Raw genomic sequence first — 18,530 nt, 5'->3', positions numbered from 1 at the left:
CTACATCCCTGTCATGCCTCATAATATTATCAGAAGAGAAAAAATTATATTGTTAACCGACTCCATAGTGGTCAGGTTTCATATTGCTGACAGACTTCATGCCTTGTATCGGGTTTCATATAGGCTTGATTCATATCTTGCTTTGTTATTTATCGAGCCCTGATGTATCATCGAGCCTTAATATAATATAGTTAAGTTGGCAGTTAAACAAACTAACATGCCTCTGAAGAGGCATGTCCCTACGTGGCTCTTAAGCCATGTAGAGAGAAGAGTCATGTCTGTACGTTTCATATATATATATATATTCATGCTTTGCCACAGGGAAAGTATCAATTTCTTGGCATTTGAGTACTTGCAATAAGCATTAGCATATTCAAAACATTATTCACAGTTATTCACATCATTTCATTTGTTACAAGCAATCCAGTGATTCAACTACTACTGAAGGAGGAAGTCAATCATATATATTGCTGAAGTCACAGTCAGAGATAAGTATTAAAACTCTGCATAATTCAAATTAGAAACTTATCTACAAGCATTCTTTTGTAATTGTTTATCTATCAGAGATTCACTATACTTAATAGGGTCATGGCCCTACGGGTTCATGAACTAATTATTGAGAATGCCGATTGGTCTAGTAAACCAATATAAACAACATTTGTTAGCAACCGTAAACTCCAAGATTAAGTATATATATGTATTAGTAAACACATAACAATGATTAATGATATATGTGTGTGTGTGTGTGTGTAGAAATCATAGAATCATATACTTAAAACATATAATGTTCTTCACTTCTACTGAAGCTACACTTTAACACTCCCTCTTAGCGAGGGAGAAGTGAAACAAAAAAGATTTCTTATGGACTAAAAGAAAAATGATTTCAACATTAATGATATCCATTCAAAGAACAAATTATCTGACTTCAACACTCTGAAGTAGTGACTTGTCAAATAACTTTAACCTCAATGTTATGAACACTATCATAACATGTATTATGATCTCCAATACTCTAGATCAACAAATATAATGATCATAATACGTTCGTTATCAATGACTTCTGGCGTATCCGGAACAATGACATGATAACAGACCTATCATTTGTAAGCGCGTCACCTTACATTGATTACCTTCTGAATATATATGTCTATGAAAGATCGTCATCTTTCGTTACATATCTGATGCAACTATTCAATTAGAAGCATAAACACACATAAAAATTGAAACTTAAATTCAATATTCAAATTTTACAATTTGATCATATCAAGTTTTCCCCTGAAATATTCCAATTTGACCTTTGCAAGAGGTTTGGTAAGAACATTCGTTGTTTGCTAATTTACACTTATGTACTCTAGTTTCATAACATCTTGATCTACCATATCCCTAATATAATGATAAGGTATCTCAATATGCTTAGGTCAATTGTGGAAAACTGGATTTGCTGAAAGCTTGATACAACTTTGATTATTGCAGTGAATGATAGTTGGCTTCAAAGTTTTCTTGAACAACCCAACTAGCAACTTCCACAATCATACTGCTTCTCTGGTTCCTATGGACAAGGTTATACATTCTGCTTTAGTGGAGCTTAAGGCAACTGGAGATTGTTTCCTGCTAAACCAAGAAATCATCGCAGATCCAAGACTGAAATAACATCCTATAGTACTATTATGTTTAGTAGAGCTATCAGCCCAATCCGATCTGAATATTCATGAAGATTGATTTCAACTTGATCATATTTGAGTCCCATACCAACAGAACCTCTTAGGTACTGTAAGATGTGCTTAGCTGCCATAAGATGTATCTTCTTTGGTTTACAAATGAATTTACTTAATGTATTAGTTGCATAACAGATATCAGGACATGTATTAACCAAGTACATTAGTGATCCGATGATCTGCCTCTAGTAAGTAGGATCAATAGATTTAGATTCAAATCTGTCATTCTTCAACTTATGTAAGTTAGCTTCCATAGGAGTAGTAATAGGATTATAATCCATCATTCCAAATTTTTGTCAAAATATCAACAGTGTATTTTCCTTGATTTAAGATGTAGTTCTCCTTTTTCCAAACTTCTAGACCTAGGAAGTAATGAAGAAGTTCTAGGTCTTTCATATCAAATTTTGTTGTTAGTTCCTATTTGCATTTAGTTATAAGATGTTCTTTACCTGTTATTAGCGTGCCATCAACGTATAATACAAGAATAATCATATCATCTCTATTTATTTTGAAGTATATGTTAGGGTCAATTTCATTCTTGGAATACTGTAACTTTGTGAGGTAGTTGTCTATTCTTTCAATACCATGCCCTGGGTGCTTGTTTAAGGCCATATAGTGCTTTCTTTAATTTACGCAAATGAGTCTTTGTCTTGAGTGATAAATCCTTCTAGTTGCTCAATATATACTTCTTCAATTTCACCATTTAGGAATGCTATTTTGACATCCATTTGATGTATCTTCCATCCTTTCGATGCTGCAATTGCTATGATAGTTCTAAGAGATATGTATCAGGCGATTGGAGCAAATGTTTCTTCATAATCAATTCCTTCCGTGAGAATTTGCAAGCTACAAATTTGGCTTTGTATTTTTCAATGCTGGCGTCAGGTGCATGCTTGATTTTGTATAGCCATTTAGAAGAGACAATTGCTTTGTTCTTTGGTTTGGGTACAACATCCCACACATCATTTTTTAGTATTGATTGATATTCTTCAATTATTGCATCTTTCCAAGATTTGCTTGACAAGGCTTCTTCAACATTTGAAGCCTTTGTTTTGATTAGTTCAGAGAGTAGTGCTACATAGCATGATTGATTTCTTGTTCTCTTGCTTTCTTTGACTACTTCATTAGGTTCTATATGATTTTCTTCTATCATTTTTCTAGCCCAAAGTGGTCTCTTTTTGTTATTAGAATTTTCAGTATTTCTAGAATTTGGAATAATAGGTGTAGTATGTTCAGTATCATTCTCTCTCTCATTCTCTACTAAATGATCCTCATTTAGTTCAAATAGGTTCTGCGTATGTTTCATCAATGTTCTTTGAAAGATTAAAGGCAATGTCTTCTTCAAATTTTACATCTCTACTGACTTTGATGTTTCTTTGACCCGGGACATAGATCTTGTAACCTTTGGTTGATTCACTATATTTGATGAGTATACCCTTCTTTCCAAATGGTTCTAATTTTGTTCTCTTTTCTTTAGGAATATGAATATAAATAGGACACCCATATATTCTTAGGTGGCTTAAGTTAGGGTTGATGCCTATAAATACTTCTTTAGGAGTTGTATTTTCCAATATTCTTAAGTTGGAGAGTAATACCCGAATTTAGTTGAATTGAACATGATCCAATACCTTTAATCGGGTGTGTAAAGTTGTCTCCAATGGTTACTTCTTCAGAGGAGTATCCTTCGAAGCTTTCAAATTTATCTCTAAAGCGTGTAATATGACGTGATGCTCCGCTGCCTATAATCCAAGTATTTTTGTTGGAGTTTAATTCACTTGAGAGTGCTAGATAAAATGCAAAGTTTTCCTTTTTCATCTTTTTCTTCTTTGATTTCTGCTAGAGCTGCTTGAATTTTCTTTCATTCTAGACAGAAGTTGAGTGTGACCAAATTTATCACATTTGAAACATTGTACTTTTGACCAATCTTGTTTTTTGTATGATTTGTTGAATTCCTTTCTATTTTGTTTGAATTTACCTCTTTTTTAAAAATTTTTGGTATTAACTTGAAGAGCTTAATGTCTCCCTCTTGATTCAAGCTGATTCCTTTGGAAACTAATCTTGACTCTTCTTGAGTGCATTCATTTTTGAGTAGTTCAAATTTAGGAAGATCAGGTCGAGAGCTTACACCACGAATAAAAGTTTCCCAAGATAGTGGTAGTCCTTTTAAGGCTATGATGCTAAGTTCTTTGTCATCTACTTGACTTCCAATAGTTGCAAGTTGATCTTTCAATTCTGAAATTCTTAAGAAGTATGACGTGATTGATTCTCCATTGTTCATTTTGATATATAGAAGATCTTGCTTCAATGTTAGCAATCTACTAGCGTTGTTAATTTCAAAAGTATTCTTAATTGTAGAAAACATTTCAAATGCTGTTTTTAGACTAGATATAGAGGGGAGAATGTGATCCTTCACAGAATCTATAATAATCTTCATGGCTTTGTTGTTGTGCCTCTTCCATGTTGTTTTATCTGGATCATTTTCTGATATTGGTTTGTTTGACTCTATATATTCTTCTAATTCCATCTCTTGTAGTACAATTATAACTCGAGTTTTCCACAATCAAGAATTTGAAGCTCCTTCAAGTCTATCCTCTAACCTTACATGATTCACCATTTTGAATTGAAGATATATAAAATCTAATATTAACAATTCTAAGATTTAATAATTTTGAGACCAGATTTCTCTATCAGGATGGCTTTGATACCATGTAAATGATTATAGGATCTTTGATAGAGAGATGCAGATACTTTTCTTCCAATCTTTTGATTATAAATTGCAAGATGCTGATATAGTATTATCAGTATAATATATATGTTCTCTGAATCTGAATTAGATCACAACTCAAAACAGTGGTAATATATATTTAATCTGATTCTTAATATCAAACCGACTGTAGATGTATCGGCTGTTTATTGTATTCTGAATGTGGTTATCGCTGGAGGAGAGAGCATTGCCGTTTGTGATTGATGCTCTTCTTCTTCCAGTGATTGCATAATATAAGAGAATAAGGAGTCATGTTTCCGTAGGGACATGACTCTACGTGTTCAAAGGGTCATGGCCCTACAAGTTCATAAACTAATTATTCAGAATGCTGGTTGGTTTAGTAAACCAATATAAACAGCATTTGTTAGCAATTGTAAACTCCAAGATTAAGTATAGATATGTATTAGGAAACACATAACAATGATAAATTTTATATATGTGTAGAAATCACAGAATCATATACTTAAAACATATACTGTTCTTTATTTCTATTGAAGCTACACTTTAATTAGAGGTTTGGTAGCAGTCTTCTAGTATATTCCTTTCTCAATGCAAATATGACAGGGCTCTATTAGACAAGTTTTATATGCAAGATTGCAAGCCTGCATCTACTAACATGGAGAAAGGTTTGAAGTTATTAGCCAAGTCCAATTCTCCTCCAGTTGATGATATTAGATAGAGACAACTAGTAGGTAATCTCATCTACTTCTTTGCTACCATACCTGAAATCAGCTTTGCAGTCAGCTACATCTCATGCTTTATGACAGCTCCCATGGCTGATCTTTGGATTTCAGCAAAGCGTGTGTTTTGTTAGGTGAAGGGTACTACAGATTATGAACTTGTTTAGTCTCGAAGCTCTAGTCCTAATCTTAGTGGGTTTACAGATTCAGATCAGGAAGGTTTTGTTGAGGATAAAATGTTAACTTCTGGATATGTGTTGAGTTTGAGATCCAGTGCCGTCACATGGACTTGTAAGAAGCAACAGACAGTTTCTGTCCTCTACAGAGGTTAAATATAGACTGATAGTTAAGGCAGGTTGTGAAGCTATTTGGCTTTGCCAGTTGCTTGGGGATATGTAGGTGTTAGGAGTAGAACCGACCACTTTGTTTGTTGATAACAAAAACCTTATCAAGTTAGCACAAAATCCATTCATCCATGAACGAACCAAGCATGTGGATGTTCACTGTCACTAAACATGACAACTGGTTGAAGACGAGACAATAGACTTGTAGTATGTTCCTACAACGGATCAGACTGTAGGCCATCTCACCAAGCCTCTTGGTCTAGATAAGTTTGTCAAATTTAGAGGACAGCTTGGGGTCATGGATAAATCAACCATCAAGGGAGTGTATTATGATAATAAATAGTTTCTATTTCTATTAAATGGTTATCTATTGTAAATATTAAAATCTTTCTAATATTTAGTTAGCTTTTAGTTAACTATTAGTTATTTGTTAGGAAAAATAGAATGTTTCTATTCTTGATGATTGTTTCCTAGGGAAAGATCATTTTTTCTTTTGCATATATTGATGTATTGATCATTGTTAATATCAAACAAGCATTCTACCAATTACTTCTTGTAATAGAGAAACCTTCAAACCAAACAAGTATTCTACTAATTACTTCCCGTAATAGAGAAACCTTCAAACCAAAGAAACGTGAATCGGAATCGGATCGGAATCGGCAAGGTCGAATCGAATCGTGAATCGGCAATGAATCGGCAATGAATCGGCGATGAATCGGCAAATTTGAAAAAACCCGTTAAATTTAAAGATTTTAACAATTTAAAACTTATTTCATGCACCCTTTATTGAATATAACTTAAGCACACTATAACATCATCAAATAGAAGTTAAAACTTAACATACATAAACATGAAACATAAAATCCATCACATACGTAACTATGTTATCTAAGATTCTAAAATGTAAATTGTAGGCTAGCTGAAGTAAATAGAAATCAAATGATCATAATGATTTAAATCATAGAATGTATGTAAGATGATCCATAAGACATCAAATCATAAATTTATGTAAGAATCTAAGATGAAGATCCATGAAAGTTTGAAACTTTGAAACATATGTCTATCAATGATTCAGTATCAATATCTGTAAACAAAATATAAAAACAAGGCTCCAGCTCAAGCCTCAGGCTCATAGTCATCATCATCCTCAACATCATCCTCAAGCTCGGCTACAGCCTCAGCCTCAGCCTCTGAGTATCCAGTCTGCCTAGTAGCAAGGCGTCTAATGTAGGTCCTAGAGGACTGTCGAGCCATATCTCCCGCATATAAGATGGGCTCACGAATGTCGCTAGGGCCTGTGTCTGTGCGTGCACGTGTGCGTCTACCAATGCCTGAAGAACGTGCTCTAGCTGCCTCAGCCTCTATATCCACCTGGTCAATCCACGCACGGTCTTCCTCAGTGAAGACTGGATCTACAACCTCTATGAGCCACTCTGATTCTGGATCAATCTCCTCCAGAATGATCGGAGAGGAGTCAGTGCCCAAAATCTGTCTGATCCTAAGACGGAGGTTGTAATGAACGAAGACAAGATCATTCAACCTCTGCACTGTCAACCTGTTTCTCCTCTTCGAGTGGATGTGCTCGAACATGGACCAACTGCGCTCACATCCAGAAGCGCTGCTTGGCTGACTCAGAATACGAATGGCAATTTTTTGAAGTTTTGGGGTTGTGGCCCCAAACATTTGCCACCATCTATCTGAAATAAGGGAAAATAAAAATAATTAGTCTCATTTACAAATTACAAATAACAAGTTAACTCTAAAATTACATAATCAACTTTAAGTTTAGAATCTAGATTCATGAACATTGAATATATTATTTAATTTTTACCTGGCTGTATTGTTTCCCGAGCATCTATGGCTACCCTGCTAGAGAAAAGTGGCCCTTCTTTATTATTGAACTTATCAAGCTCAATAATTGCAGCACTGCTATCCTCATCAGTACTCAACCTCTGGATCACTGTATATAATCCGGTGAGAACCTCCTCATCCGCCTTGAAGTCAGGACGGAAACGAAATGCCGAATTCAAAAAGTAAGCTGCTGCATGGATGGGTCTGTGGAGCTGATTCTGCCATCTCCTATCAATGATGTCCCAAATAGGGGCATACTTCTCCTGCACTCCTGCATACTGAGCTTTAATGGCCTCCTTGGCCCTATCCATGCCCTCATATATGTAGCCCATAGAGGGCTTCTCCCCATCAGCAGTTCGTAGGAGAGATACAAGAGGCTCAGTGGCCTACATATAAAGTAAAACAAAAATTTGAGTCAAAACTTAAACATAGAATAATTCAATAATATAAGGTAAAACTAAATCATTAAACAATTAGCATAGTAAACTGTAAAATATTAAATGTTAAATTGCAATAAAATTACCTTAAGTATTTCTCTAGCAGGTTTCCAAAAACCATCATCATCAAATATGCAATCCACCACATCTATCCCTGCAGTGGTCATAGCATAGGAAGATGAAATCCACTCCCGCCCAACAAACATGCTCCTCAAATCATCCCTTGATGTCAACAAGGACTGCAAGGTGATGAAATTCGAGGCAAACCTCGTGATCCCTGGACGAGCTAACTCTTTGTCTCCTGTGTACTTCCTCATTGTGCTAAGGACAAATGAATGATTATAAATAAACTTACATATGTTTTTTGCCCTTTCCACACATGACTTGACCCACTCAAGTTTGCCAATTTCCTCCAACATGAGGTCAAGGCAGTGTGCTGCACAAGGGGACCAAAATATGGTGGGGTGCCTCTCCATCAAAAGTTTGCCTACAACAATTTTAAGATAATTAGAAATTCAAATTTCAAACATGTTAGAACTTAGAACTTAGGAAACTTAGAAATTCTAAGTTAGAATTAGAAAAAGTTCAAAATTCAAATAAATTTATTTTCAAAACTTAAAAAGTTAAAAGTTTACCTGCAGCAACATAACTTGCTGCATTATCCGTCACCACTTGCACCACATGTTGTTCCCCCACCTCTGCTATAACTTCCTCAATAACCTCACATAAGTATGTGGCGTTTTTTACATGAGCAGAAGCATCAATGGATTTGAGGAACATGGTATATCCTACAAGTAACAAAACAACGAATTATAATTACTATTAGCAATCAACAAATCAAAATTTGAAATAGTCAATCACGATTCAAAATTATGTATGTAGGAAAGTAGAATGATCAATCACCTCCACAGGATACAAGAAAATTGAGGAGTGTTCTTCCCCTCCTATCTGTCCAACCATCAGTCATGATGGTGCAACCCTTTTCGATCCACTCCTTTCGGTTGTCCTCAAGCTCATGCCTCATATCCTCAACCATTTCCTCCAGGAGGTATCCACTCAACTCAGCCTCAGTTGGGGCTTTAAACCCCGGACCACAAATGGCAACTGCATCTATCATGTTCTGCCAATAAGGAGTCCTGTCACAAATAGATAATGATATTGATTAGAAATTTAGATGTCAAAAACTAAAATCATAAAACAAGTAGATATAATTAAAGTTTTACTTTTACTTTTAACTTTAACTTTGAAGATAACAAAGAAAAAAGAATCAATTACCTGGCTGCAATAAATGGAATGTTGCAAAAGTACCAGAATTTGCAAATCTCTTTTCTGGCAGCATCATGAATCTCCTTGTTCAAACCCATGCCCTCAAGCGTGGGTTGGGAGCCAGGAGTAGTGCGGGGCACAAAGTAACTATCCATTCTGCTTTTCCGCACTCTAGGCCGCAATAGGTTGGTGTTGGACTCTGTCTCAGTATGAGACCGACTACCACTAACACTCACATGAGCACTAGCACTAGGATGAAAAGGAGGCCTAGAAGAACCCTCCCCAACACAACCTACGGATGCGGAAGCTGATGCAGATGCACTTGCAGATGTAGATGCGGTTGCGGATGTGGGAGCACGGGAGCCAATACCTCTTAACCCTTCAAGTTGCATTTTCTTAGTCAACTTGTCTTGTTCAATTTTTTCTAATGCCACTAAACAAGAGCGTTTTGCCTCAGCGGTTTGTTGAGTGCAAACTGTGACATCATGGCCAGGTATGCCAGCAACGTGGTATTTCAATCTATAGATACCTCCCGAATTTATTTTTTCTTTGCAAAATATACATTTTGTTTGATATTTGGTTCTCCCAGGAAACTCTTCATTATATTTCCAGCATTCATCTTTTTTACCCATTGTGGAAATTGGAAAATGAAAGCAAAGGGCTGCTGCAATAAAAAAATTCATGTAAAAAATCAAAGTTTGCAACTAATAAACAAAAACTACAAAACAACAAACCCTAGTTTGCAATTTAGTAAAACTAAAAATAAAAAACATTCAAGATTTGCAAATGAACACTAAAAAAATTTAACAAAAAATGCATACTACACTAACATGCAAAAAAAAAACCAACACTTACCTCTTGCAAATGAGTTGAGGAGTGTTGATATTGACTCCTTAATGCTCCCAATGCAATTTATGGCCTCCCCAAATGGACTTTTGATCTCTTTGGTGCTCTTCCTTCTTGCCGGTTGGAAACCTATGGATTCTCTTTTCTCTTCTTCTCTCTCACTCTTCCTCTCTTCTACTCATACTAAGCAAATAGAAGGCTCTTTAGGGTTATAACAAAGAGGAAAGTCAACTTAGAAAGCAAATAAAACATGTGTTTTTTTTTAAAAATTGAACTTTCTATCCTTGCTGCTGCGGCCGATTTCTGGCGATACCCGATGGCGATTCTGGCGATTTTTTCCATGAATCGCCGATTTTGGCGATTCAGGCGATTCATGCGAAAAAATCGCCACCAGCGATTTCCGATTCCAAAAAAATCGGGAGCCATGAATCTTATCGCGATTTCGGCGATTTCATGGCGATTTTTGGAACTATGCTTCAAACCATTGATGTATTCCTCCAACCAAGGCACAATTAGAACTCTTGCATGCAATCCTTCATAGCAACAATTTGGTTGATCTTGTACAACCTCAAAATTGCAAAAACAATGAAGATTGAACAATCTCCAATGCTGTGGTACAATTGAAACGCTTGTTTCAATTGCACGAACTCCAAAGACACCAAAATTTCGAAAGCAAATGATCATCCATTTCATTCGTTGGGCTTTCATAATTCCTCAATATAGTTTGATTCGTGAGGCTTTGCCAATAAGCCTTTTTGATGACATATATTTGCTTTTGTTGTTGCAAGTAAACTTAATAATATATCATTAATGAAGCGCCCCTTTTCAAATAAGTCATTTAATGCTTCACTAAATATGCCCCTTGGACCCATTTACTTTAATGACTTAATAATTAACACTTTTAATTGCTTTTGTGTTGACCATATGTTATGCCATAATAAATGTGTACTTTTTCATTAAATATAATGGTCCTCAATGTTCTTTATAAAGATAAATAATAACTTTATAATATAACCATTAATAAATAATATCATTAGTGCCATTATAATTTTAATATCTCGTTGAGTACTCATCTCTCTATCTCGTCTGAATCTGTAGGTCAATCAGTTGTCTTACTAAAATCATAATGCTACCTCTCCATCAACAACTGACTTACTATAATTAGTAAATCCTTGAATATCAATGATTCTAAGGGTCGTCACTGCAACTAAGACCAATCTAGGTGCTCTACCAAATATAGAAATGCTTGATAGATGACTTACTATAAATAGTAAGTGTATCAAATTGAACCAAATGAGGTGCAATCTTGTACGTTTCTATTCTTTGAAAGGGAAAAAGCCTCTTGCTCTACCAATTGGGATTCTCTAACCATCAATCTTAAGCTATGAGGGCCAATAATAGACTAATCCAATCATAAACCATATCATCCCCCCAAAAAGAGACATTACATGGGAGCTAGATTTGGTGATAATTATTGAAGTATATCGCTGATAATATGAATATATTAATCATTGAAATCTCCTAAGGTGGAGTTAATCCATATTTTTTAAGTCTACCAATTGCACCTTCAGTATTCTTCTTTTGTAGTTCTTGGAGACCTCAATACTTAATCAATCTCTTAGACACGTTAGGATTGACTGAGTCATCTTTGATAATGTTCACTGTGATATATTTCATTTCTTTCTCCCATGAATTCCACATTAGCTATGACAGTCAAATCAAATTTTCGATTGTATTTGAGACTTGATTCGTTTGATTGCTAATTACTCCGATTCCTTGTCACTGATAATATGGAATTTTGAGCAGTTTTTGCAATACATAAGTCAACAGTTGTTCACCTTTCTCCAATCACAATTCATTAATAAACATGCCTTAATAATTCAAAGTTATTGGCTTTCCTTGTAAACATAAGTGATGACTTATGCACTTCATCACTGCTTTTTTCGTGAACCATCATTTGTTTGTAGATTTAGAATAAAGATAATCGGCATTTGCTATTTGGGTTTGATATAAGTGTAAATACAATTTTTCTTTCTTTCTTTCTTTCTTTATTTATCTATTTAATTTTATCGTTATTATTTTTTATTATTATTATCATTATCATTATCCATATCTTTATTTATTTATTATTAATATTATTATTCATTTATTATATTGTTATATTCATTCATCAATACTATTATTTTTTGTATATAATATTGTTAACATTATATGCTTCTATTATTATTATAATTTACTTGATTTAGTAATAAACTATAAATTATAATGTATTATTATTTATTTGTTTATTACTTTTCTTTTAATCATTTATAGTAGTTGCTAGATTTGTATCCAACACCAAAAGAGAAAACAAACAATTAGTTAAAACCTGGTTGAAGGCTTGGTAGCATTTTGACTAGACAAAATTATCATTAATCGACTATAGGCTGAAGGGGTGACTAGATTACTATATGTGTTGGGATTAAGACTGGTCTGGAAAAGATGCGATAATCATGAGACATGGGACATGTCTTATCCAACATTACCCTTCAGATCATAACTATAAGAAGTTAACATCACTCTCTCTTCGATGGCAGGGGAGGTGGAGTTTTATATGGTGTTGGGAATTCTTAGGGAGAAATCAGTTGATATAAATACGTTGGTACTAATTATATTGAAAGGGATCCAAGGAGATTAGAACGGATACCAGGCATTCATCAAAAAAAAGTATTATAAAATATATATTTCTGCTCTTCACAAGGAAAAATGTGAATAATATGTTTTTCTGGCAAAGGAATAGTAGATTTATAAATACACATAATATATCTATCTGAAAGATCAAATAAGGAATCTTTTAATATACTGATCACAGGGAATAGAGGTTCATCAATCATTTTTTATTTCACTTCTTATCCATATTTGGATCAACAAAGATAGAGCAGTAGCCACTTTAGGCTTAGACACATACGATCAGCATGACAAATCAGAAGATAGCACCCATATTCGGTTTATCATTTGGATATACATTGAGTAGTCTTGATTGGTATATTGATTGTCAAGATAATTGATACTGCATTTGCCACACACCCCAATCAGTCTTGAGTGTAGGTTAAATACGAAGAAGTCTCTTGTAATTGAATCCAAAGAGATCAGTCCTGAATCCTAAAGGGTACTAGAGGGGACATTACACTAGCTGTTCATAGGGAGGGTTGAATATAATCACATGTTATATATTTTCAAAACAAATCTAGTAATGAATTTGGTAGAAGAGTAAATTAACTGATAGATTCTAGATTCTAGCAGAAGAAGCACTTCCACTGAAGAATTGAAGATCTTGAAATGTCTACTATTGAGTTGTTTAGTGTAATACATTGTGGTATATTAGCACACTTGTGTCTTTATAAACTATAAAGAGAGCGAGTCAAGTTCAAATCTACTCATCTAAATAATGCTATCAACAACTGGGTCTTATTGATCTTTTATAAACCATGTCATCCTGTTTCTGAAAGTAGGTGTAATCCATAGTAGAGAGCCATGTGTTAAAATACAAAGGGGGCAGGGGTATATATGTCGTTCAGTAATATATATTGTAAATTGATAAACCATCCCTCATAAAGTACTTATGTAAGGAGACTATAAAATTGGTGTGTTGCTTGGTGGTGATTAAGAAAACTAGTCTAATGTATGATGTTAAAGGTCCACACCAGATTTGTATGGTTGATGTCACTGTGGCAGTCATATGACTGGTTGACATCCTGTATCTTGTTGTCTGGGTGGTCCTATTGTATAAATCAATGGAATCCTCATGCTGGGCATTTTCTCATTTGTTCCTGCTGAACATAGAATTAAGATGTTATGGTTAGAGCGATCTCCAATGTCTTTAGGAAACATAAGAAATATTAAGGCTTTTGATTTGGTGATAAGGAATCTAGTTTAGGTATGCATCACTTGTTAGGCTGCACTCTGCATTGTCAGAAAATCGAATTTACTGACAATAATATTTTCTTTTCTAAAATCATTTTTGCATGCCTGAGAACTAAATCACTTAAAAGAAAAGTATGTTGCCTCATAGTTCTTTCAGTATCTTCTGAAAAAATAACTATTTTAGCCGGATAAATGAGTTGGAATTGTAAGTAGACCCCCATTGAATGTGCCTGAAACCAGCTGTTCTATGGACCATAATATATATTAGAAGAAAAATATAGGAAGGCATGTTCCAAGAAGATAAATCTAGGATAAGGTACATTAAATTCAAATCCATATTATAAACATTATGTCTCCGATGGGAATTGTTTCAGCAAGGATCAAATCCGTAATTTTGCTAGGTGTTTACATTCCAAAACATCTTTGTGTTGCTGACAAATTACTTACAATCACCCTAAAATTTGTTACTGTTTTGACAAAAATAACACTTTTAAGTCATTTGGGTGTCAGTAAAAGTTCATTTGGTCAGTGGCCCTCTAAAAAGTCTCCATACTTGGCCACTCTTAAGACTATTACAGAAATCAGGGTTTCACATTGTTATAGCATGAATAACTTGCAACAAAAGCCCTAAGTTATGTACCTTGAAGGCTTGTATTTATGTTCCTTTGTTTACCTGTGGGTCCAGTTGCATATCCTTTAAGCTGTGACCTCGAGTGTTCATTATTGTTAAAGTTACCAGCCCCATGATTATGTCTTTTTTAATCTTCTAGTGGGTCTCTATTTATTTCCTAAATGTTCAAGTTGTCCAGCTTTATTTCCTATTGTTGGGATATCCCTATCATCAAAGCTGAGAACTTCAGGAATTGAACCGGGAGAAGACCAACCACCAAAGAACACTTGAGAAAAATTAGGAGAGAGATTAAACTGATTGAATTGAATTGATACATTGCACTATACAAGAATCTTGCTTATAAAGGCAAGAATGTTGGAATGGGTAGGTAACATACCGAACAAAATACAAGAAATCTACCTAGGAAATAAAATATTATTTAGCTTATGTAAGCTTAAGTTAGGAGTCAATATTAATTTTCTCCAACACCTCCCACTAAGTGCAACTTAGGGAGAAAATTATTATGTAAATTGAGCTAGATGCAAGAGGGGTTCTGACTACAAAACCATTTTAGGTACTTGTGTACAATGCAAATGCAATGAAAACTAAAATCTCGCACAAAGTGGGGAAAAGAAGAAAACCACGTGGGAAAATATCCAAAAGAGAGAAAAGAAAGAAACAAGATGATGCATGAGGACTGAAGCATACCCTCCAAGGACTACATGCATCATATATATGCAATCAAATATACTATCCCCCGTCCCATCCCTCCACCCCCCGCAAGAAGGAAGAAAGGAGACAAATAGCTCTTTCATAATAGACATTGTCCTGCAGAGATGGTGAGTTCTTGAAGAAAAAATATAGTCCAGTGTTTACAAACAACATTTCTTGCCTTGGGAAAAGGGTAGACCAAGTACAAATGCTCTTCTGGATTAGAGTTATGAAGTGGAATCCAAATGTAGGATGATGATGTTCTCTCTGAAATCTGCTTGTGTGTTTCTAAGACCTTGGAAGATGATGCCACAAACCAATCAAGGACATAGCCAATCATAGTATAAGGTGGCAAACAAGGAACCAATGGAAATTGAATAGGAGCAAGATCTAAAGATGAAAATGAAGTAACAATTGATGTATCACTAATTAAAGAAGAGAAATAAACCCTCAAATGTGTCTCCCAGATCTAAAATGTGAGACTCCACAAGCAATGAACCAATATCTGGAAAATATGAATCCCAATTACGAAGACAAATAGATCTTTCGTGCAATGAAACATGACAGTGTGTCCTTCAACCATGTCTAGATGATAATGATGTCCTCACTGATCAGTAATGATGGAATTCTCTAATGAGTGGATGATGGGTCCATAGAAGTGAAGGCTGATTAACTATCTTTTCAAATGAGTGGATAAGGGGTCTCTAGAAGTGAAGGCTGATTAACTATCTTTGACTAAGAATTAGGAGCTGCTGAAGCATCATGAACCACATCTAAAGTCTCAAACTCCTCCAAAGCATCACAAACATGGGTTATCTCCTCAGAAGAATGAAGATGCACATCAAATTAGAAAGATGATCATCGAGACAAGGTGAAGTATCATGATCTCTATATTACTCTTGAATGTGGATACAAAGAGCATAAGGACACTCAAAGTGAACAAGTGACTCTAAAGTGTCATAACCAACATTCTGAAAAGTAACTTTGAAGACATTAGCTCTATAATCTTTCCAAAAAATTCTCTCATGAGGTGTGCCAAGAACAAGAACAAGATTATACAAATAGGGCAATAGGTTAAGCTCATTCAAAAGAGCGATTATGAAATTGCTCCATTGCCTATAATTCCCTGTCATTAGAGCACTTGGAAAACCCATATTTTATAATTCTTCAAAATGACCTAGAGATAACTATCACATAAGGCTTCTGAAATAAATAAAATATAGAAATTGCACAGTTAAAAAACCAAGTAAAATAAAACCTGATTTGTTGATGAAGATAGTGTGGCGGGCCACGGGCAAATAGTGAAAGTCCTCAAAGGCATGATTCTTGATAAATTGGCTGATTTCACATGGCAAAGCACCAAGACAAATCACCACGACTAACTCTAATCACTCCGAAAAAAGAAACCGACCAATATGTGTAGGCCAAATAATCAAAACTATAACGCAAAAGAGAAGATCGAGGGTCAAGGAGGAAACCATGTGTTTCCCAGTTGGTTTCATCCTAAAAAGTGCCTTGATCTGGCTAAAATAAAGTCTAACTCGGCAAAGTGAAGTGCTGATAAATTGATAATAATAGTTGTTATTGCACAAGAAACGAAGAGATATTCATGCAGGAAAAAAATGGTGAAGAAGCCTCTTTAAAAAACTTTCAGTAAGGTTGATGCTTGGGAAAGTATCCTTGCTGATTGAATAACAAGGGTTTCACTGATAATGAAATGCTGTATTTGTTGCTGGAAGTGTTGAAAATTTATCCCCTTGAGGATGAGAATTGCTGACAATCGGCACACAAATGCCATTGATTGTGCTAGGCATAAATGAATGCTTCCAAATGCCTTTCTGCCCAAAATATTCTAGTCCTCATCTGACATAGTTCCCTCTTTATTAGATTTTCCTTACAATGGACGCCATAAATCCTTTTGATAAAGTTAATCCCCTATTTGCATTTTCCATAACTGAAAGTTCTACTCGTTAAACTTCTCAACCTTCAGCTCACCCTTGTTTGCCATTACTCCTACTCAACTGTGGGACTTCCCTGCAGAGAATAACTGAAACAACCTCTCTTTAATGCCACTTATTAGGATTAAAGAGACATAAATAACAGTTACGTGCAACATATAATCAATGTTAGAAAAGCATAATGCACACATAAGAGAACACAAGACACAAAGATTTAATGTGCTTTACCCAAATCCCTGGGTTACGTCCACCAAACAACGAGTCCAATATTCTTATTATCCAGTGATTACAACCTGATTTTGCAATCCCTTGCAGCTCAATTTTGCCACAATAAGCTACTATCTCATCATACATTATGTAATCCGTAACCGTAAGCCATTTTATACAAGCTTTTTGCCGCTTACAAAATTAGGGCTGAAATATGTTGTCCAATATGAAAATAGCTCCTGACACCTTTTACAACAATAAAGTCATTTGAGCTTTCAAGGGTGCTGCCCTCAAAAACCCTTGTGGGGCTGCTGGCCCAGGACCCCGCAAGGGGCACTGCCTCTTGACCTTGTCTTGGGGGCATTGCCCCAAACCCCTATAGAAAAATCTAGGGGGAAACCGCACCGAATGAAGTGGGGAAAATTTAACCCGACTCTAATTAGGCTCCACATAACAACACACTTGGGCTACACTAAGTCATTGGCTTTCTTTCTTTTTGAGTAAAAGCATGCCTTCAAAGATAGACCACATCATTTAAGGGAGCTGTATATCTAAAATTCAAAGGAAATTTACGAACTCTAAAGTGATTTCTCCAACTATTAGTTGCAGTTTGTCTTTACATGTGAGTTTAACAGAGTCAAATTGTTAATCATTTCAAAAGGCAAATTTGTTCACTAACACATAGACAACCTATATGTAATGCTAGTGTTTGAGATATTGTTGGGACAATTCTGGAATTTGTACTCAAGTGAGTCAATCTTGTACCAGACATGCTAACAGAGGGCACATGTTTTTCTGAAACATGGACAATTTTAAAAAGCAAACAGCAATTTTGCTAAGTGTAAAGGATATTTTTCCACTTGTCCATTTGATTCGTGTCTGTGCTATGTTGTAATTCAAATTTGAAATGGTTTTCGTTTAGTGTTTTGATTTGTACTGTTCTCAATTATTCATTAGGATTAGCAACACTTTCTTTCTTGTGTTTGAATTCCTGTTCTACCTCTCTAGATTTGCACAAGTTTTAATGGCATATTGCAACCTCTGAAAACACACATATATTAATTGCAGCTTTGAAAATGTTATTTTGATTTTTTTAAACAAAAGTAGGCTAAATAGTTGGATTTGTTTTGCATGTACTTATTTCTAATTCAAACAAAATTTGTTCTTGTATGAAATTCTTTTTCTAATAATCTTCACCTTTCATATTCTCAGGACATTAATTTCATGCCCAAAATACA

The 18,530-nt window shown here is 35.0% G+C and overlaps 2 protein-coding genes across 3 annotated transcripts in view; one reads left to right on the top strand and one right to left on the bottom strand.

Annotated features, from left to right (window-relative positions):
* LOC149547559 (uncharacterized) overlaps window positions 1–18,530 on the top strand; it is a 213,696-nt gene that overhangs the window by 84,520 nt on the left and 110,646 nt on the right. The window lies entirely within an intron of this gene.
* LOC149547560 (uncharacterized) lies at window positions 6,429–10,190 on the bottom strand. Of its 2 annotated transcripts, XM_089791708.1 has the most exons (7): window positions 9,913–10,190; window positions 9,067–9,721; window positions 8,695–8,927; window positions 8,427–8,579; window positions 7,878–8,278; window positions 7,335–7,740; window positions 6,429–7,200 (listed from the first exon to the last, which is right to left on the bottom strand). In XM_089791708.1, the coding sequence occupies exons 2-7, from the start codon at window positions 9,687–9,689 to the stop codon at window positions 6,620–6,622; spliced, it is 2,397 nt and encodes a 798-aa protein (XP_089647834.1). In that variant the 5' UTR covers window positions 9,690–9,721; window positions 9,913–10,190; the 3' UTR covers window positions 6,429–6,619. The 2 variants fall into 2 exon arrangements, with proteins under 2 accessions (XP_089647834.1, XP_089647833.1); XM_089791707.1 differs by having other exon boundaries at window positions 9,067–10,189.

This window comes from Cupressus sempervirens, chromosome 7 (genome assembly GCF_028749045.1).
Source record: "Cupressus sempervirens isolate cs-2001-9-10 chromosome 7, ASM2874904v1, whole genome shotgun sequence".
Classification (NCBI taxonomy): domain Eukaryota; kingdom Viridiplantae; phylum Streptophyta; class Pinopsida; order Cupressales; family Cupressaceae; genus Cupressus; species Cupressus sempervirens.
Note: the sequence above shows the minus strand (reverse complement) of the source record. Positions and strands in the feature narration are given on the sequence as shown.